This window comes from Rhinolophus sinicus, chromosome 14, assembly GCF_057876585.1.
Source record: "Rhinolophus sinicus isolate RSI-liver-muscle chromosome 14, RSI-T2T, whole genome shotgun sequence".
NCBI classification, from domain to species: domain Eukaryota; kingdom Metazoa; phylum Chordata; class Mammalia; order Chiroptera; family Rhinolophidae; genus Rhinolophus; species Rhinolophus sinicus.
Window position 1 is genome coordinate 112,181,889 of NC_142514.1, and position 22,790 is coordinate 112,204,678.

General features: G+C 39.8%; 1 protein-coding gene across 1 annotated transcript in view; it reads left to right on the forward strand.

Annotated features, from left to right (window-relative positions):
- The first annotated feature begins 15,116 nt into the window (after nt 1-15,116).
- SLC35F2 (solute carrier family 35 member F2) overlaps nt 15,117-22,790 on the forward strand; it is a 44,835-nt gene continuing 37,161 nt past the window's right edge. Inside the window, exon 1 of the mRNA XM_019718714.3 lies at nt 15,117-15,384. Within this exon, the coding sequence (XP_019574273.3) occupies nt 15,275-15,384 (110 nt within the window). The 5' untranslated portion in view covers nt 15,117-15,274. The remainder of the gene's footprint in view (nt 15,385-22,790) is intronic.

Below are 22,790 nucleotides of genomic sequence, written 5' to 3' on the forward strand. Positions count from 1 at the left end.
AAGCACAGAGAGTTTCAACCAGGTTAAACCCAAACAGGTCCACACCAAGACACATTACAGTTAAAATGGCAAAAGTTAAAGACAAAGGGAGAATCCTAAAAGCAGCAAGAGAAAGACAGAGGGTTACATACAAGGGAACTCCTATAAGACTATAAAATGACTTTTCTACAGAAACATTGCAGGCCAGGAGGGAGTGGCAGGAGATACTCAAAGTGATGGAACAAAGGCCTACAATCTAGATTGCTTTATTCAGCAAGGCTATCATTTAAAATTGAAGGAGAGATAAAGAGCTTCCCAGAAAAGAATAAGCTAAAGAAATTTATTACCACCAAGCCAGCATTGCAGGAAATATTAAAAGGACTTCTGTAAACAGAAGAAAGATGAAAACAATCTAACTACAAATTAAAAAAAATGGCAATAACTATGTACCTATCAATAATCACTTTAAATGTAAATGGATTAAATGCTCCAATCAAGAGACATAGGGTGGCTGAGTGAATAAGAAAGCAAGACCCTTGTATATGCTGTATACAACAGACTCACCTCAGATCAAAAGACACACACAGGCTGAAAGTGAAGGGTTGGAGTAAGGTATTTCATGCAAATGGAAATGAGAAAAAATCTGGAGTTGCAATACTTATATCTGACAAAATAGACTTTAAAATGAAGAACATATCAAAAGACAAAGATGGGCACTATAGAATAATAAAGGGATCGATCTGACAAGAGGACATAACCCAAGTAAACACATATGCACTTAACATAGGAGACCTAAATATATAAAACAGATATTGACTGACATAAAGACAGAGATCAACAGTAACACTATCATAGTAGGGGACTTCAATACACCTCTGACAACAACAGACAGAAAATCAATATGGAAACAAGGGCTTTAAATGACACATTGGACCACTTGGATTTAATCGATATTTTCAGAGCATTTCACCCCAATGCTGCAGAATACACGTTCTTCTCAAGTGCACATGGAACATTTTCCAAGATAGACCATATGTTAGGCCACAAAACAAGTCTTGATAAATTTAAGAAAATTGAAATCATACCAATTGCCTTCTCTGATCAAAGTGCTATGAAATTAGAAATGAACTACAGGAAAAAAACTGGAAGACACACCAATTCATGGAGGCTGAATAACATGTTACTAATTAATGAATGGGTCAACCATGAGATCAAGGAAGAAATCAAAAGATATCTTGAGACAAATGAAAATGAAAACACGATGACTCAAAATATATGGGATGCAGCAAAAGCAGTCCTAAGAGGGAAAGTCATAGCATTTCAGGCCTACCTAAAGAAACAAGAAAAATCACTAATCAACAGTTTATCTTCACACTTAAGTGATCTGGAAAAAGAACAGCAAAATAAGCCCAAAGGAAGTACAAGGAAGGAGATAATAAAGATCAGAGCGGAAATAAATGAAATAGAAACCAGAAAAACAATACAAAAGATCAGACTCCAAGAATTGGTTTTTAGAGAACATAAACAAAATCGACAAACCTTTAGCCAGACTTATTTTAAAAAAGAGAGAAAGGACCCAAATTAATAAAATCAGAAATGAAAGAGTTGAGGTGACAACAGATACCACAGAAATACAAAAAAAAATTAAGAAATTACTATGAGCAACTATATGCCAACAAATTTAACAATCTGGAAGAAATGGACAATTTTCTAGAAGCATACAACGTTCTCAAGGCTAACTCAAGAAGAAACAGAAAACCTGAATAGACTGATTACCACCAGGGAAATTGAATCAGTATTCAACAATCTCCCAACAAACAAAAGCCCTGGACCAGATGGCTTTACAGGTGAATTTTACAAAACATTCAAAAAATAATTATCACCCATACTCCTCAAGCTCTTCCAAAAAATCCAGAAGGAGGGAAGGCTCCCAAACACTTTTTATGAGGCCAGTATCACCCTGATCCCCAAATCAGAAAAAGACACTACAAAAAAAACCCCACAAAACAACAACAAAAAAAACTGCAGGCTGATATCTCTAATGAACATAGATGTAAAAATCCTCAACAAAATATTAGCAAATAGAATTCAGCAATACATTAAAAAGATCATACACCATGATCAAGTGGGATTCATCCCTGCTATGCAAGGGTGGTTCAACATCCGCAAATCAATTAATGTGATACACCACATTAATAAAATGAAAAATAAAAATCACATGATCATATTAATAGATGCAGAAAAAGCATTTGATGAAATCCAGCAGCCATTTATGATAAAAACCCTTAAGAAAGTGGGAATAGAGGGACATATCTCAACATAATAAAGGCCATATACGATAAACCCACAACTAACATCATACTCAATGGGGAAAAGCTAAAACCATTCCCCTTAAGATCAGGAACAAGGCAAGGTTGCCCACTTTCTCCACTTCTATATTCAACATAGTGCTGGAAGTTCTAGCCAAAGTAATCAGATAAGAAAAAGAAATAAAAGGCATCCAAATCGGTAAGGAGGAAGTAGAATTGTCGTTATATGCAGATGACATGATACTATATATAGAGAACCCTAAAGACTCCACCAAGAAACTATTAAAGCTGATAGATGAATTTAGTAAAGTAACAGGATACAAAATTAATATTCAGAAATCAGTTGCATTTGTATATACCAATAATAAAACATAAGGAGGAGAAATTAAAACAACAGTCCCCAATGGAATACTATTCCGCAGTAAGAAAAGATGATATAGGAACATTTGTGACAACATGGATGGATCTTGAGAGAGTAATGCTGAGCGAAACAAGTCAGACAGAAAAATGTGATTTCACTGATATGTGGTATATAAACCCAAAACAACAAAAGAACAAGACAAACAAATGAGAAACAGAAACTCATAGACACAGACAATAGTTTAGTGGTTGCCAGAGGGTAAGGGGGGCGGGGGGTAGGGGGGTGGGAGATGAGGGTAAGGGGGATCGAATATATGGTGATGGAAGGAGAACTGACTCTGGGTGATGAACACACAATGGGATTTATAGATGATGTAATACAGAATTGTACACCTGAAATCTATGTAATTTTACTAACAATTGTCACCCCAATAAATTTAATAAAATAAAATTAAAAAAAACAAAAACAAAACAAAACAACAAAAAACAGTCCCATTTACAATTGCTTCAAAGACTATAAAATACCAGGGAATAAATTTAACCAAAGAAGTAAAAGATCTGTACTCAGAAAATTATAAGACACTGAAGAAAGAAATGAAAAAGATACAAATAGATGGAAACACATACCATGTTCATTGATAGGAAGAATTAATATAGTTAAAATTTCCATACTGCCTAAGGCAATATACATATTCAACACAATTCCTATCAAACAACCAATGACGTTTTTCACAGAAATAGAACATATAATCCTAAAATTTATATGGGACCATAAAAGACCCCGGATAGCCTCAGCAATCTTGAGAAATAAGAACAAAGTGGGAGGTATAACGATACCTGACATCAAATTATACTACAAGGCTACAGTAATCAAAACAGCATGGTACTGGCATAAAAACAGACCCATAGATCAATGGAACAGAATAGAGAGTCCAGAAATAAATCCATGCCTATATGGCCATTTAATCTATGACAATGGAAGCAAGAATGTATGGTGGGGTAAAGACAGTCTATTCAATAAATGGTGCTGGGAAACCTGGACAGACACATGCAAAAAAATGAAGCTGGACCACCTCCTTACACCATATACAAAAATAAATTCAAAACGGATTAAAGTCTTAAATGTAAGATCTGAAACCATAAAATTCCTAGAAGAAAATATAGGAAGAAACTTCACAGACATTATCTGAAGTAAGATTTTTACTGATATATCCCCTCACGCGAAGGAAGTAAGAGAAAAAATAAACATGTGGGATTACATCAAACTAAAAGGTTTGTTCACAGCAAAAGAAACCATCAATAAAACAAAAAGGGATCCTACTGAATGGGAAAAGATATTTGCCAATGATATATCTGATAAGGTGTTAATATCATAAATTTATAAAAAACTCACTCAACTCGACTCCAAAAACACAAACAACCCAATTAAAAAATGGGCAGAGGACATGAAGAGACATTTTTCTAAAAAGGACATACAGATGGCAAACAGACATATGAAGAAATGCTCAACCTTACTAACCATCAGAGAAATGCAAATAAAAACCACAATTAGATACCACCTCACTCCAGTCAAAATGGCTATTATCAATAAATCAACAAACAAGTGCTGGCAAGGATGTGGAGAAAAGGGAACGCTTGTGCACTGTTGGTGGGATTGCAGATTGGTGCAGCCACTATGGAAAACAGTATGGAGGTATCTCAAAAATCTGAAAATGAAACTACCTTATGATCCAGCAATTCCACTCCTAGGTATCTATCCGGAGAAATCCAAAACTCTAATTCAAAAAACTTTATGCACTCCTATGTTTATTGCAGCACTATACACAATAGCCAAGACATGGAAACAACAAAAACGCCCATCGGTAGATGACTGGATTAAGAAACTGTGGTACATTTATGCAATGGAGTGTTATGCAGCCCTAAAGAAGAAAGAAATCTTACCATTTGCAACAACATGGATGGACCTAGAGAACATTATGTTAAGTGAAATAAGTCAGACAGAGAAAAACAAATACCATATGATCTCACTTATATGTGGAATCTAAAGAAAAGAATAAGTGAATTAACTAATCAGAAACAGTTTTGGAGACATAGAGGAAAAACTGAGGGTTGCTAGATGGGGGGGGTTGGGGATAAGGGGGAAGGTGAGGGGCTTAGAAAGCAGTCAGTAACCACAAGATTGCCACGGGGGTCACGAAAGTTAATTTGGGGAATGTAATCAATAATGTTGTAAAGATTTTGTAGGGTATCCTATGGACACTTGTCTCATTAGGGAAACCAACTCAGGGAAGATGTAGATGTCTGATCACTGCATTGTACACTTGAAGCTGAAGCTGAACAATAATAAATGTCAACTACAAATTTGTATATGTATATTTACAAGAAGCGGAGTACAGCATTAGGAATAGAGACAGTGGAAATGTATTGGCTGTGTGGGATGTCAGAGGGATAATGGATGGGGGAAGGGGGGTTGACACAGTGTGAGAGATATAAATGATAAACATCTATTACTTTGTTTTGTGCACCTAAAACTAATGAAAAAAAGTAATTGACAGATCAAACACACAAAAAGTCAGTAGGTCTTGGAATATTTGAAGAGGAATGTTATTAAGCTTGATTTAATAGACATACTAAAACATTAGAGAATACATTTTATTTTAAACACACATGAAACATTTATGAAACTGCCTATGTAGCTAGTCTTGGCAAGTTTCAAAGTATTGGTATCATGTAGACTACATTATCATGCAATTAAGTTAGAAACCAATCACAGAAAAATAACTGAAAAATCTTATTATGCTTGGAAATGAATGGATGTCTTAACAACTCCGGGGCAAAGAAGAAATCATAATGGAATTGGAAAATACTTAGAACTGAATGATAGCAAAACTATCATCAATTTGTGAGATGCAGCTCAAAATCAGTGGGATTAGCATACAATGTAAGGAGTTAAGGAAAAAGAAGGATAAACCAAATACTGTAGAAGGAAGGAAATAATACAGATTGAAAAAATTAATGAAATAGAAAACAAATATAAAAGGTAATGAGAAGAATACTAAGATTAATCCATTAAAACCCGTAGAAGATATGTATGAAGAAATAAAAATGAATCTTTTTAAAGGGGGTTATCTGAATGCTTTATGGTTTAGTCACTTTTGTTACATTCTAATATGATTATCAAGGCATTATGGGGCTGCTCCTACTAAAGGGCAGGACATTCTTTGGGGGCAGCAGAACACTAAATAAGTAATTAAATAAAAAGACAAGATAATTTCAGATAATTTCTGAATTAGTTTGCTAGGGTTGCCATAGCAAGGTACCAAACTGGGTTGCTTCAACCACTGTTTTCTCACAGTTCTGGAGGCTAGAAGTCCAAAATCAAGGTGTTGGCAGGTTGGTTTCTTCTGAGGCCTCTCTCCTTGACTGGCAGATGGCCACCTTCTCTGTGTGTCCTCACATGGTCGTCCCTCTATAACTGACTATGTCCTCATTTATTCTTCTTATAAAGACACCAATTATACTGGGTTATGGCCAACAGTAATTACTTCATTTTAAAAATTACCTTTTGAAAGATTCTATCTCTAAATATAGTCACATTCTGAAGTACTTGGAGTTAGGACTTCGACATTTGAATTTTGGTGGCACACAATTCAGCCCAAAACACTCTGCCCTCTGGCCTCTCAAAATTCATGTCCTCACAATCAAAATACTGTTGACCCTTGAATAACCTGGGACTGGACTGCATAGGTATGCTTATACATGGATTTTTTTCCCATAAATACAGTCGGCCCTTCTTATCCTCAGTTTTCACATCTGCAGATTCAACTAACTGTGGATCAAAAACAGTATTTTTGCATTTCTAACTGCGGTGTCCAAATTGCAGATTCCCAAATGTGGATTGGAAATGCTGTTTCAATCCGAGGTTCATTGAATCTGTGGATATGAACGGCTGACTGTAGTTAAGTTTTTGGAAAGTCAAAAGTTATACATGGATTTTTGACAGGGGGTTGACACCCTTAACCCCTGTGTTGTTCAAGGGTCAAATATATATTTACCCTGTCCCAACAGCTTCAAAAGTCTTAACCCATTTCAGCATTGTCTCTCATCTAAATATCATCTTAGGTAAGGGTGAGACTTGGAGTATGACTCATGCTTAGGCAAAATTCCTCTCCAGCTGTGAACCTGCAAAACCAGACAAATTATCCCAAAAAACAATGGTGGGATAGGCACAGGACAGACACTCCTCATTTCAAAAGGAAGAAATGGGAAAGAAGAAAGAGGCCACAAGTCGTAAGCAAGTCAGAAAACTAGCAGGGCAAATACCATTACATTTTAAGGCTTGAGAATAATTCTCTTTGGCTTAATGCTTTGCCCTTTGGGCCAACTAGAGTGGCCCTGCCTTCCTGGATTACCAGGATTACCAACGTGGTAGTGCTGCCTTCTTGGCACTGGGCAACTTTATCATGTGAATTTTGGAGGAATACAATTCGCTGCATAAAACTTTCTATGATAATTAACTAATCAATTTGACAGACAGAGACTGGGAGACTATGAACTAATGTAGTAAGGGAAGCCTTCTCTAAATAGGTGACATTAGACATGAGACTATTCTTAGATCTAGAGGTAGATTATTCCAAGCAGTGGACATGAGACAAGCTTGGAGTTTCAGGAGTAGAAAGAAGAATAGTCTGCATACAAGTTGAAGAGACAGGCATGGGCATTGTAAGCCAGAGAAATGACTCCAAATTTTATTCTCAATATAGCAGGCAGCATTGAAGCCTATACGCAGGAGAGTAACCTTATTTCAAAGGCATTTTGGATAATGAATTGAACAGAGGCAAGAAGAGAATAAGTAAGAAGATATAAGAGTCTACTGCAGTGGTGTAGGTTAGAGATTTTGGTGGTTTAGCCTAGGATGGTCAAGGTATAGAAAACTGAGTGGATTTAAGATGTATTTCGGAAATGGAAATAAGAGATTGGCTATTGGCTTGAATGGGGGAGACTAAGAGAAAAGGAGGAATCAAATACAATCCCTAGATTCTTAGCTTGAGAACTGATAAATTGAGGCTCTATATACTGGGATAGGAGTGAATGTGAAGTAAGCAGGAAATGGGGAAACAGTTTTGTTTGGGTTGTGTTTGAGATGCCTTTAAGATTTCCAAGTAGAAAGGTCAAATAAGCAGTTAGATATACAAATCCGGAGCACAGAGGAAGACCATGCTGGAGATAAAAATTTGGGAGTCATCAGCCTATGGATGGTATTTATAACCACAGAACTAGACAATAGGGGATAGCTGTGGTTAATTACAAACTTCAGGTTTCTTCCAACGATTTTTTTGTTCCCTTCTTTTTTTGATTAGTTTTTTGTTCAACCTCATGTCTATTTCCTTTTTGTTGACTCTTAACTATGTATTTTAGAGGTTGGGTTATCTCAGGAAAAAGGATTCAGGCAATAGCATCTGGAAGAGATAAAGAGAAGAGAAAGCTTTGGGCATCGTGGGCAGAACAGAGAGGGTGAAGTGGAAGCTGGCTGGGGCTAAGGAATAATCCAGGAAAAAGCTCATTTCTTGAAATTTTCTCTCCTTAAATAGATAGTAAGTTCCTTTAGGGTTGTGTACACATTTTCTCTATTAATTGCAAACAATCTTAGGGCAAGTAGCAAGTCTTATTTATTATAGCATTCTCCTTACCACCTAGCATGGGGGCCTGAATGTAATAGGTATCCTCAAAATGTTTGTGGAGGGAAGGAAGGAAGGAAAGAGGGAAGGAAAGGTAAAACATCTTTCATGTCTTGGATGCTGTAGATCATATCTAGAACTGTGGTCTGCACATAATTTGCATTCAACCATTACCGGTTGATTGATTTGCAATATGTCCTATGGTAATAATGTGAATTCTTCAAAGTTGCCATCTAAGCACACAGTATTATTGATTCACTCTGCTTAATGACAAATAATTCTGACATTTTCGTTTTTGGTAACTTGCGTACGCACTTTTGGTAATTCAAATGGAAGACAGTTTGACACCAAGTTTCTTAGACACCTCTGAAATAGAAAAGAAGAAGGCTTAGCTGGAACAAGATAGCTATTTGTCTTTAAGTCTCAAGTGTAATGATAACAGATGTATTTAATAGATGATACAAACAGGATTGTTTAAAATAATGTTTTCTTTTTCTCCCAGCTTTAATAAGATATAATTGACAACATTGTGTGACTTTAAAGTGTACAATGTGATGATTTCATATATATATGTATTGTAAAATGATTACCACATTAAAGTTAATTAACACATCCATCACCTCACACAGTAACCATGTTTTTCGTGTGTGGTGAGAACCTTTAAAATCTACTCTCTTAGCAAATTTCAAATTTATAACACAGTATTGTTAACTATTGTCACAATACTATATATTGGATCTCAAGAATTTATTTATCTTGTAACTGAAAGTTTGTACTCTCTGATCAATCTCTCTCTATTTCCCCCAGTGTCTGGTAACCACCATTCTATTCTGTTGCTATGAGTTCAATTGTGAGATTTGAAAGTCTGGTTATTTACAATTATTTTTACAAACAGGGATAAAGAGCTATTGTGAAAGAGGATCATGCGTGCTTGTCAGTTAAATCAGAGAGGCAGGCTGGTGATCCTGATAATCAGAGTCACTCAGTTACTATTCTGAAGATCTTGGGCAAGTTACTTAATTTTTCTGAGCTTTAGTTTACTCACCTGAAATTATAGAGCTAGTAGCCTATTAAAAATAGTGCTAAAAAGCTAATAATTGTTACTAAGCCTAGCATTTTGGAAAGCATTTGTGGCAGACTATAGTTTCCAAAGATGGCTGCAACAATATGTCCCATCCCTTGTGCTCTCTTGCACAATTCCCATTGAGAGGTGGGGGTTTTCTGAGTTTATTTGGGCTGTTTTAACAAATTACCATAGTCTGTGTGCCTTAAACAACAAACATGCTTTTCTCACAGTTCTCGAAGCTGGAAGTCTGAGATCTAGGTGCCTGCATGGTAGGGTTCTGGTGAGAGCCCTTTTCTGGGTTGCATACTGCTGACTGCTCATGGTAGCCTAACATGGCAGAAAAAAAGAGTGAGCTAGCTCTCTGGCCTCTCTGAGGGCTCTACTCTCATGACCCAAGGTCCCCACCACCAAATACCAAAAGTGGGAATTAGATTTCAACCTATGAATTTTGGAGGGACATAAACATTCAGCCCCTAGCAGGGTCTATGATCCCTCCCCTCGTATCGAAATGGAGGTGGTGCTATGTGACTTCTTAGGCTAGGTCATGAAAGGAGATACCACAATTAAAAAATAAAAAAGCAGTCTTTAACATTTGGAAGCTGGCCTGCTTGGCACTTATAGCTAGGGCATATTTTGTCTCTTATTGAACACAAACAATCTCACAGATTACCATCCTCAGACAAGATTACTCTGGGACCTTGATAAGGGAGACAAAGCAAGGCCAGTTCATGATTTTATCTAATCACAAAAACAAGGTCACTGTGCCACCCACAAAATACCAACTCTCCTCTTGGTCAGAATGAGTGACTACTACTTTTTTACCAATTGCAGTTTTAGCCTCACCTTAGTCTGCCCTCTGTATAGATAAGATATATTGAGATACCAATCAGAATTGCATCTAATCAGACAGCATTCAGTATAGGGAGAATCATTCCCTGCTTCCTCAGACCCTCCCTCAAATCACTCAACCAAAGCCCAAATCCTATAATAGTTTCTTTCTAAAATCCTCTTACTGAGACATCAATGGTTCTCCCACGGGGTTTCTTCTTTCTCATTGCAAGGAGTAATAAATTCAACTTGTTTAACTACATGTATATTCATGATGGTCATTGGCTGGAGGACATCAACTATGTTTTGGCTTTTTTTCTCTTAGGACACTTGCTTGGATGGGGGTGGGGGTGGGAGTTGGAAACCAGCTGCCATGTAAGCAGAGTACTCTAAAGTCACCAGGTTGTGAGGAAGCCCAAATTAGTCCACAACACGAGATGAGACCACAACATGGAACTAAGTGGAGACAGAGATGCTGGTCACCCCCTAACATCCCTCCTCCCTCCCCATACCCCTTTCTAGTGTAACTGCACATGAACTTCATGTCTTTAGCACACATTTTGCTTTAATCCAAGCTAACTTTGTTTAGCCTAATAGAACTGTGACTCACTTGTATTCTTTTCCCCAGACTCTCCTACCTGTGCATATACTGTGTGTCCCCTCCTTTTAATCACTAAGCCCTCAGGACATTAGGTTCTGGTCAGTGTCAAATTGACCTAAGAAAAAGCTTTAGGTCTGTCAACCATGACCAGGATATGATAACTAAACCGCAAACTAACATAAGGTTTTAATAAAACAAAGACAACACCTTGGCCTCAGTTATGTTTCAGCTCTGGACTCATAAAAGCAGAATGGCCCCATGGATGGCATCCCCTGGAAACCAAATTGAACAATGTCCTGACTGACACCAGGACCTGAAGCCATCATCAGCTGCTTGCTGCCTTAGCCTGACCAATCAGCAGGGCCCATGACCCCAGCTCCCATAGTAACCATGATTAATGATTTTCCCTTATATAACCTAGCCACTAGAGGCCATGGGGAGCCCGGTTTTTGAGAGCATTAGCTCACCTATATCTCTGGACTTGCTGCCAATTCCTTAAATAAATCTTTACTTTCTTTGCTGCAATCTCCTGTTCGGATCTTATTTGGCTTGAGTGCATGCAGGCAAGCAGACCCTTTGAGTCTGCGTTAACACTAGCTTTAGCTACCTTGCGACTACAACTGTATGAAAGGCCTTGAGCCAGACCTTCTGGCCCAAACCTTCCTAAATTTCTGACCCACAGAAACCACAAGAGATAATAAAATGATTGTTGTTTGAAGCCACTAAGATTTGCGGTGATTTGATACATTCAATAGATAACTGCAACAGGATTGAAAATGTATATAAAATACCTGGCACACTTTAGGTGCTAAATAAGGGGTAACTGTCTTCTGACACTTGTAAGAAGGTTATGATGTGAAAAATCTCCAACACCTAAATAATTTTTTCAGTTAATTTTCTTTGACAAAAACTTGTGGATTGGTGTCCACAGATCCACTTAATGTATATTAATCCTGATACCAAAATAATGTAGACTGATCAATAATCCCCAGTAAGGAGATGAACTCTTTTTGGAGCAAGCTAGAACAATATTACCATTACTACTTTTTGATGAAGATTTTCTGTTTATAAAACACTCCTTACAACTTTGTTCATAACTTTAGAATCCGTATTAGTGGTAGACTATATTTCCGGGCCCCATTTTCCTGTGGGGTGATATATTGAGCCTAACATGTTTTGAATTAAGATTAACATGACCTATTGAAAAATGTCTTAATTAAATATTTTTCAAATTGCAGAAGTAGTATATGCCCATAGTAAGAACACAAAGTGAAGATGTATAAGGCCATTTCTCCTCCCTTATCCCCCTCCTCCCTACCTCCTTCTACCACTCACTCCCATGGCTTAAACCAATATTAACAGCCTGGTGTGTATTCTTCCACACTCTTCTTGTTGCTCATGGAAACACAAGCAAGGATAGATAGATAGATAGATAGATAGATAGATAGATATAGATATATAGATATATCTATATCTATATCTATATCTATATCTATATCTATATCTATATCTATATCTATATCTATATCTATATCTATATCTATATCTATATCTATATCTATATATCTGTACTTGTTTCCTATAGCTGCTATAACAAATTACCATCAACTTAGTGGCTTAAAACAACACAAATTTAGTCTGTTACAGTTCTACAGGTCAGAAGTCTGAAATCAATTTTACTGGGCTACAGTTAAACAAAAGTTGGCAGGGCTTCTTCCTTCTCAAGGCTCTGAACTTTCAGTGGCTGCCTTTATTCCTTGGCTTGTGGCACTTGCTCCATCTTCAAAGAGCATCATTCCAGTCTCTGCTTCCATTACCGTATCACTTTCTCCCTCTGCTTCCCTCTTATAAGGACACTTGTGATTACATTATGGTCCATCAGATAATTAGGAATAATCTCCCCAACTCAAGATCTATAGTTTAATCACACCTGCAAAGTCCCTTTTGCTATACAGTTGTCCCCTTATCCATGGGGATATGTTCCAAGACCCCCCAATGGATGCTTGAAACCACGGTTGGTACCAAACCCTATATATACTATGTTTTTTCCTATATATATGTACCTTTTTACTTAAAGAAAGCACTTTAAAGGCTTCTCTTTGGCATATCTGAATTGCCAGCATCATTACTCTTGCACTTTAGGGCCATTATTAAGTAACATAAGGGTTACTTGAACACAAGCACTGTGATACAGCAATACTCTATCTGATAACCGAGAATGCAACTGAGTGACTAATGAGTAGCATGTACAATGTGAATATTCTGGGGATGATTCACAATTTAAAATGTATGAATTGTTTATTTCTGGAATTTTCCCTTTAATATTTTTGGACTGTGGGTGACCATGGGAAACTGGTGAAAGCAAAACCATGAATATGGGGGGACTACTGTATAAAGCAACCTTCTCAGGTTCTAGGGATTAGGAACTGGATATTTTTGGGGTGACATTATTCAGTCTACCACAACATCTAAATCCATCTTTTAATCTCACGTATTTATACAAAGCACACATTTTTACTTAAAAGGGACTATATCAAACATGCAGGAGTGTGTTAGCAAGTGCAGTATTGCTTTTCTTCTTTCTGTATTCCTTAACCTTCTGAAGGTTACTTGTGTTGACTTGTGTCTTACACTTTTCTCCATGCTCACTAACCATACACATATTATCCAACAAACAAACAAACAAAAAAACCCACATCTGATTTAGGTAAGGAGAGACTTTTTTGGAAAGGATTATTGCTAAGAGAAGCGGGACTCCTCCCTGCTTGGAGGGAATGGAATGAAAGGATGGCTTGATTGGATAATAGATCAGAGAATGTTTTACTGACACAAGCATATTCTCAGGAGGGACATATTAAAGAAGGGTTACATGCTGGCTCCGGCCAAGCTGGGTGAAAGTTCCCAGGCCTGGAGGAAGAGGAATTTAACTAGTTTGATTAACAAGCATTTTGTTCCCAATGGTCAGTGGACACAGGCAGTTCAGCCAACCATTTATGAGGGAAAGGATGAGACCTTGAAGGGTCTGTCTGGCTTTGTCCTACGTGACCAACAGAGCACCTCTGGGTCTTCTCTAAGTCACACGGAGAAGGGTATACCACTCCCCAAAACACAAAAGGGTGGGGGGTTTCTTAACTATCAGTATTTTCAGGGCTCAGGTAAAATTCAACATTGACAACCTACAAGGTTTAATAGGCTGCCCACTTTACCAAAATGAGATCATATGGAACATACTTCTCTGCATCTTACTTTTCTCACTTAAAAATAGTTTGGGAAAATCTTTTCAAGGCCTAGTATGGCTCTTTTCCATTCTGTTTAATGTCTTCATAATGTTTCACGATGTGGTTGACTTTTATGGATGACCATGTTCTTAATTTTCATTTTTTTTCCCATCTCACTTCAACAACTAAAAAAAAATAAACATCTCACGTGGACTTTAGGGTTCCTACAGCTGCTAAACTTGGGTTCCTAAAGCTACATTTCATTTTTCAAAATCTATATTCTTTCTTAGAATCTTCTTACAGAACTGCCAGCTCGTTTGAATTTACAATTATTTCGGTCCTTCCTCAACTCCTTTCCCTCATCTTGCCCACGGAAGGAAGTGGTCAGAAAAAAAAGTGGCCCGAAAACCTATTTTTTTTGTCTTCCTGGTATCCTCCTTTCGGGAAGCAGGGGGTCTACCAGACCCTGTCGGTGAGTCAGGAACTTTTCAGTCCCAGCTGCTAGTCCCTCCTTGTTTGCAGAAGCGTGGAAAGGCGTGGCCGAGGCCCAGGCGTGCTGGCTGAGCACCGGTGGTTGGCGTTGTCTCCTCCCCTCCACTGGCACCTCTGAGACAGCTGTGCATACTAAAAGGCAAACCAGAACACACCGTAAGGAATGGGACACACCGCAAATACCATATTTCCAAGATCCTTTTAGGAGTTCACCCATGTTTCGGGAGGAAAAGAAACGCAACTGAAGCCTTTTCAGTTCTTTTTAGATGAGAAATAGTTTCTGAAGTAGTCAGAGGGAGGGAGACAAGGAAGTCAAGGGAGGAGTCGGCCGGTCTTTTGTAGTTAGCAAAGTTCACTGCTTCTTAAATTAGGACTCGCTGGCATACTCTCTTATCACCTCCTTTGCTGATTTTAAATAAGGAGCCATAAAAACCTGAAACGCATATTGGGTGTCACCCAACACCGCAGCTCGACTGCCAAGGCGAGAAATAAAAAGTGCCCTTTCTCCTCCGGCTCCCCGGAGGTGCCAGGTTGTAATCTGCAAATGTATTGTCTGGCCCTAGGGGCTTGATGGTTAATGATTTGCCGCAGGAGCCCGCCGAGAAGCTAGAGGACCGACCGAGCGCGGGAGCGCGGGCGCAGGGACAGAGCCGAGCCCCCGCTGGCCTCACAGGCACCGCCTCCCGTCTTCCGGGCCCCAGTACTTCGGGGGGTTCCGGGCGCCGCAGACTGCAGGCTCCCCCATGGAAGCAGCCTCGCCGCCTGGACCCGGCGCCCCGCCGCCGCAGGCGCAGGGAGCGGCGAGCAGGGTCGTCGGCCTGCTGTGCAGGATAAAAGGCAAACTCTTCACCTGGTGAGTGGAAGGAGCGCGCTGCAGCCCCGCGGGGGCGGGTAGGGAGGGCGGCGGGGGCTCCAGGGTGCTGCGGATCGGGACCGGGATCGGGACCCGGACCCGGACCCAGACCCGGATCTGGCTCGCACGTGGCTGCGGAGCACACGCGGCCAGGCAGCGAGCGAGAGGCGGCCGCTCCGACTTTGCAGCTGGTTCAGGCGACTCAACATGTGCACCAGGGATGTTGCTCTTTACCTGGCTTTGTGAAGCGCTTGGTGCTGCTCCCTCGGTTCCGTCTTAGAAATCGTGGGAATGTGTTTCAGAGGATTGGGCGGAAATTCACCTTGTTGGCACTGTTAGGTCGGTCCCCAGTGGCCTCCCAGCGGGGAGGGGACGAAGTCCCCAAGGATGCTGTGAAGGAGGGGTACCCACCCTCAGGCTTGGCAGGTAGGTGAGCTCCTCTTCCTGGCTCAGGCACTCGCATTCCTTGTGCTGCCAAGCCCGTCTGACAGGGCCCTGGCAGTGACCTTCCACTAACAGATGAGTTCATCCAAGTGAGAAATCTGGGTTAAGTTTTGTGGTGCCACCCGGAGGTAGTCCACGCTCTGCCTCCTTCCTGGGCCTGAGCGAGGCGACATGGCCACCTCCAGGGCTGGGGTCCAGGGAAGCCTGCTTCCAGTGCCACTGTGCTCTGAGGGAAATAGTAATGTGCTTAACGGATTGATAGTAACTCTGGGACAGAGAAGGCATTTCTGTGGTTACTGGAGGACTTGCATTCTTGAAATACAGATAGCCCAGGACCTAAATGATGAAAGGCGACATTATTGACCATTCCCTGAGTCAAGTACTGTGGTTAGCAATTTAAAAGGATGTCATCTAATCCTCACCATTTTATGAGGTAGACCATTGTTATACCCACTTTGCAGATGGGGAAATAATAAAGAAGGCTAAGCAATTTGCCCAAGCCCATGAGATGACCTGTAAGGCATGGTGCCTGCCAGCCCCAGTCCTAACTACACCCTTAACCACTCCTGGCCACTGGCCCTTCTCATGAAACAGGCGTTTGATGTATTTTTTCCAGATTAACGAACAAATTTCCCTTTAAAGATTGTGAAAACTATGTCCTGAAAAGCTGTACCATTTTCAAAACTAGATCAATAATGGTGGATACAGTTGTGTAGTATAAATAAGTGTAGTTTTAAAAAGGTGGGTGTGTTTAAAGGGGAAAGTTGACCAAAAATCACCTTGTGTCATGCACTGTATATGTCCTGATAAGTTTAACCACAAGTTCTCAGCTGGGAGGCAGTGTAATGTAATGGCTAAGGGCACAGATTCTGAACTCAAATCCTGTCTGTGCCACTTACCAGTTGCGTGACTTTGGGCAAGTCACTTCACTTCTCTGCCCCAGTTTTCTTATTGTAAGATGGAGATAATAACAGTACCTACCATGTGAGGATGTTGTGAGGATTAAGTGGCTGACTACACAGGAGCGTCCGCAACCTGGCTCATGCTACCGCTCTGCCCAAGTTAGTCGTCACCCACTCGCAGCTTTCCATTCCTCGGTGATGGGAAGATGTAGTGTTGCTCCAGGAGATGCCAGTGGCCCTGATGTTGGGACAGACAATACGTATGGCAGATAGTTTAACAAGATGTAGCAAGGATTAGCAATGGTTTTTTTTTTTTTTTTCTCCTAGTGTTCTAATTTTCCAAATCCTGGTAAGTTTTACACGCAGGAGTATCTAATAGCTTTCTAAGTATGAGATTTCTTCTGTCTTCGAACGCACTTTTTTTGTACCTCCCTTATGGATCTTTGCTTTTCTTCTTGTGTGATAACTATTTGTGGACATTTTACATTCCTGATGGACAAAGTCCTTAACAGCAGGAATCAAGTCTTTCATTTTTGTATTTTCCACAACCCTTAGCACATGAATGAATGAATGAATGAATGATGACAAAGGTTCTTGAGGTTTCCTTTCCATTCTGCCATACTCCCCACATTCTTCCCTTTATTGATCTTTATTCTGAGGGTCTTGGGCTGGAGCTTTTTTTTTTTTTCGGTTGGCAGAGCTCTTTTCATTAAGGGTTTCAGTCTTACCTCTGGCCACTGTCCAGACATTGGGATTCTGGTTTGTAGTTTTTCCTTGTCTTCCCCAGCAATCAGAAAAGTGCAGTTTACCAGGTATTCAGGGCTCCTTATACTCAATATTTTAAAATTTCAGTATTAAAACTCATCTCCCTAATTTGAGTTCAGCTATATGAATCCCCAACCGTGGCCAGGGAACCATGGGAGATGGGGATAGTTTGGTGAGTAGATGTGTTATCATCACATGGATGGGATATAGGCTAGTTTGTGACCACACAACTCTTCTCTGCTCCTTTTACCAAAAGGGGGTAAGAATAGCCCTTTTTGCAACTGGGTACTAAATACAGGAGAAAGTTTTGGGCCTAGAGCTGGTTCTGTTTTCATTATGAGAGGGATATATTCTCTGTAACCCCAACTGCTGATACACCTGCCTCACTAGCCTAGAGATAACTTTTCTCTATGATTAAGAATATCGGATCACTCATTCAGTAAAAGGTTATGCATACTTACTATGTGTCAAGCATTCATAATAACGAGTACTGTATGTTTCCAAGTAGACTCTGCTTGTAATTTGGCTTTTGTCATTTATTGCTGTCAACTCAAATGATAAATACTGTAATAGCAGGATATGGGTTTCCAGGAATACCTGACGATTTATTTAATTGCATGCCATCTAGCAGTTTACATTCTAACACATTATTCTGATTCATATATTAAAAATGCATATTCCTTATAATGACTATCAAATTTATATCTCTAGTAAAAATCTTTAATTATTCATATAGTTATCCTTTCCTATCGAATAGGTGGTAAGCTTTTGAGGGCAGAGATTTTATCCTATTTTTGTAGCATAATGCAGGACGTGTTCATTTATTCATTCATTCGCCAAACCTTGAGCATCTATGATGTTCTAGGTAATAGACTAATCTCTGGGCTATAAAGATGAATAGGATTTGGTTCCTGTTCCCAAGCGAGCTCATAATCAAATTATGGTAAGAAGTTATGGTGAGTGCTGTAGAGGTGAGCGCAAAGTACAGATGGCACAAAGGAGGGCAGAGATCGAGTCTACCAGGGTGAGGTAGGGCTGGGGAGCTTGACAGAGAATTGTGTTTAGGATTGTGAGCCATGAACAAGAGTTTTCTAGGTGGTATAGGTGAGGATGGGCAGTCCAGGCTTAGAAGTGCCAGGGAGTGTTTTGCTCAAGGCACTGCAAGTAGCTTGGTCTGAGGGGGCATGGGCTTGAGGTGGAATGAATGATAGTCGGTCCATCTACACGTATACTTCTTGTTATTGTCTAGCGAAGGCCCTGGCCCTTTAGTTCCTCCTTTGTTTAGTTTCCTGTTTCAAAGGTTGAGGCCTAGAAATTTGTGAAGGGGTCATTTAGTGGTGTTTAACTGTACAGGCTTCATCTATTCATTTGGCAAACATCTCCTGAACTCTCACTGTGTGGGCAGCACAATCTTAGGCTGGTGTGTAGCCCTGCTGAAGGGTATTGTTCTGTAGTGTTATTTAAGCAAAGATGGACACCGAATGACTTTTTATAGCTTTTTTAAGTGGGGGAATTGAGGAACTCTAGATCCTACAGTCTCCAAAATATCTCCTCCCTTCTCGCTTTTGTTTGTGACATTATTTACTTAACATCTGCCTCTTCTACTAGACTCCATCCAGGAGGTGAAGAATCCTATCTAGTACTGAATCCTATCATATAGTCTGCCAAGCACAGTGCCTACCTTGAGTAGATGCACAATGAATGTCAGATAATTGGCTGAATGAATCCCTGATTCCAAATAGGAATTTTTATAATAGATCACATCTCTTAAAAGAGATGTTTTCATTCAGCATTATATGTTTATGACCCAGCCATGTTGTTTTGTTCATCTAGTCCAGTGTTTCTCAATCTCAGTCTTATTGATATTTTGGGTCAAAAAATTCTGTGTTGTCGGGGTCTGTCCTGTACATGGTAGGATGTAGCAGTATTCCTGACCTTTACCTGCTAGATGCCAGTATCACATTCCCCCTCACCCCTCACCTCCAAGTTGTGACAATCAAAAATCTCTCCAGACATTGTTGAATGTCTTTTTAGGAGACACACTCACCACTGGTTGAGAACCACTGATCTAGCCTAATGTTTCTAACTGCTGCAGGGAATTCTGTCATTCCATGAACACACAGGTAATTTCCAGCTCCCAGCCTCTACAAACAACACTGATAAGCATGTTTATACACGTCCCCTTATGTACTGGGGAAGAGCCATTGGCCAGGTCCGGGTCCAAGTCCCTCCAGGTGACTTTAAGTAGAAGGGAAGGGATGAACCCCACCCAGGATGGAAAATCCTTGGGCACCACAGAACCACTGTTAGTTGCTAGTGTTCCATGCCCTTCCATTAGGCTATTCTATGAGCATGATTTTATCATTGGCTGCTTGCTCTGGAAGAAGAAAGAGGAGGCATTCTCTCTAGGTTTTAGTCCATTAGCCCTAAGAGCTTGGACGGGGTGAGTAGAGGAATAATTTCTGGCTGGACAGACTAAATCTTTGTATTAACTTTTTAACATTGCAAGGAGTTGTTAAAGGGACAGGCAGTAATTGTCCCCATGGAATATTGGGGAGAGGTAAGAGTGGACTTGAAAAGCTTTTCTCCAATAGGCCCTCCTCTTGGCTTCTGGCTGTTCTCTGCCGCAGGCTATAATCCTCCAACCCTCCGCCTCCCAGCCCCCAAGACTGGGTCTAGACAACCTTTGGGTTATTTCTGCTCCTCTCTGTCCCTTTCTTCTGGTTGATTTGAAGGAAGATGAAATGGCTGTCAGTGCTCATTCCGCATCTTGATAGCCCTTCCAGAATATTTCTTCCTCCGACCCTGATTGTCACTACTTCAGGCTTTTATGATCTCTTATTTGGATTCTTGTTTCCACCTACCCAAAATCATCTCACTACACAGAAACCAGAGTGGTGCCAAATAAAAGTAAAGAGTACCAATAGCTGCCATCAAATTAGAATTCATCCTGTATCAGGCATCCTGCTTACATTTTATCAGTCCTTACAATCTGATAAAAAAGGATTTTTTAGTCCCTTTGACAGCAGATAAGTAACTTGCTCAAGGGTGTGTGGCTGGTGAGAGGCACAGAGTTGAGATAATTCATTTGATTCTAAAGACCAGACCCACCTTACTATTTCAGAAATTTCATTGCGTCATGTTCAGGCAGAAACCTTTTAGCTTCCTTCCATTACCTGCTCCAGTGGTTTGCTCTTTGGGTTGCCTGGAGGTTCCTCAGGGTTCATTATGGGGCAAGTTGGGACATAGGTGCTGGTGGGCTTCTGGGATGGCCTCTGGCACCAAACCGGTCTCTTTTGTAGTTGGGCTTTTATGCAAGATGTTTGAAGAAAAGGTTCTGAAGCTAAAACTAGTCTGGGAACCACTGGTTACTGGATCGAGCTCAAGCTGTGGTTGTTGTTCCTTTCCCCTTCCTTCTTTCCCTCCATCCCTTCCCCATTCCTCTTCTCTTATCTGAATGATATTTTTAGTGGTTTTTATTGTGGTAAAGATATATATAACATATTACACACTAATTCTACATCCTCCTCTCCCCTCAGTGCCTGGTAGCCACCATTCTTCTTTCTGTCTTTATGAATTTGACTAGTCTAGATCCCTCATATAAGTGGAATCATGCAATATTTGTCCTGTTGTGAGAGCGCAAGCTTCTTGTCATGAACTACAAGGCCCTCTATCACGGGCCGTCTTCCCTCTCCAGGCTCATCTCCCAGAATGTCCATCTCACCTGGCTCTCCAGTAACACTGACAAGCCTCTGATTCTCTCGCACACATCAGAGTCCACGCCTTTACACCTGTAGTTCCCTCCATGAATGCTTTTCCTATCTGACCTCTTCTCATACTAGCTACTTAAAGACTCTTTGTAGACTGCACCAAGTCAGGCAGTCTTCTTTCCTGACTCCTTTCTGTCTGTCTTCTGACATGCCTTGGGTTGGGTGCTCGTCTATACCTGTTCCTAACTCATTGCATTTGCCATATTGTGAAGTAAAAGGTCATCACTAGCCTGGGGGAAAGCCTGAAGGCCAAAGATGGTAGTTCATCTTTAGTGCCTGTACGCCTCTGTGCCTGGCGTTGAACTGAAATGGTAGCAGTTGATTTTTAGGAACAGTAAAAACCTGTTTACAACTCAGACTTGGTAAATAAGATGTAAGAGTTAGAACTGAAATAAGATTAGGATATTTCTGAAGAGGCGTTTTCAGAGATGTTTGAATGGTAGCCATGTCTGTGGAAGAAGCAAATTTCCTCCCAAGGTAACTGCTTGTGTGTATAAGTTTTGCTAAATTTGTTAAAAAAACAAAAAACTATGAAAACTTTCTTATTCTTTACTGAGGATCATCAGAGAAAAATGAACCATTTCACACAGGTAAATTTTATAGATAACTTAAAACTCACTCTTTAAAGTATCAAAATTTACTTTTAAATCCAACTGAATGGCACTATTTATGTAATGGATTACTCATTTCTGTTAATCTGGGGCAACAGTTTTTCGACATTTAATTGGTTTGTATCAAACAACTTTGTAGGATACGGCAACCTATTGAAATACTTGGTGGGTCCATTTGCAACTAACCCTGGAGATTTCACCAAGTAAAACAAAACAAAACATTTATTTAAAAGTTTTCATGGTGTATTTAAAACAAATATATGAGACCACTTGTCTTTTAATAAACAACATATAACCTTTTCTTCATGATTCAAGGTCATCATTATGAACTTTAATTATTCTATTTAGGTGGCAGTAATCTGCTTAGGGGCCATTGGAGTGAATTATATTTTTCTGACTTTTTTCTCACAGTTGTCACGTGTGATTTTTTTCTTTGTTAGTGAACATATCTCTGGAAATCTGCATTTTTTCTAAATTATGATTTCTAACCAATTCTAAGATAACCCAGTTTCTTAGAATTGCTTGTAGGGAAAGTATAACTAGGCCCTGTATAAGGATTTAAATGGTTTTCATATTAACAAATTATGAAAACTGTCAGTCCACAGATTTTGAGACTTTTTTTTTTGGATGCTTACAGGAGTCTATGTTAATTAAAATCATCAGGTAAGTGATATGTCACAAAAACTTGGTTATTCATGTTAATGATGTAGAGATAGACTCCATGAAAAACAACAGATAAGTCCTATACTTCTTTCTAGTCATTCCTTGGAAACCAGAGTACTTAAGAAACAGATTGACTCAGTTTCTTCAGTCCAACAAATCCTTACTGAGTGCTTGAGGCTAGTATTGTGCTGTGTGATTTAGAGCTTCCCAGAGTACTGCGTTAAGCCTGCCTGGAAGAGGTTATAAGAGCA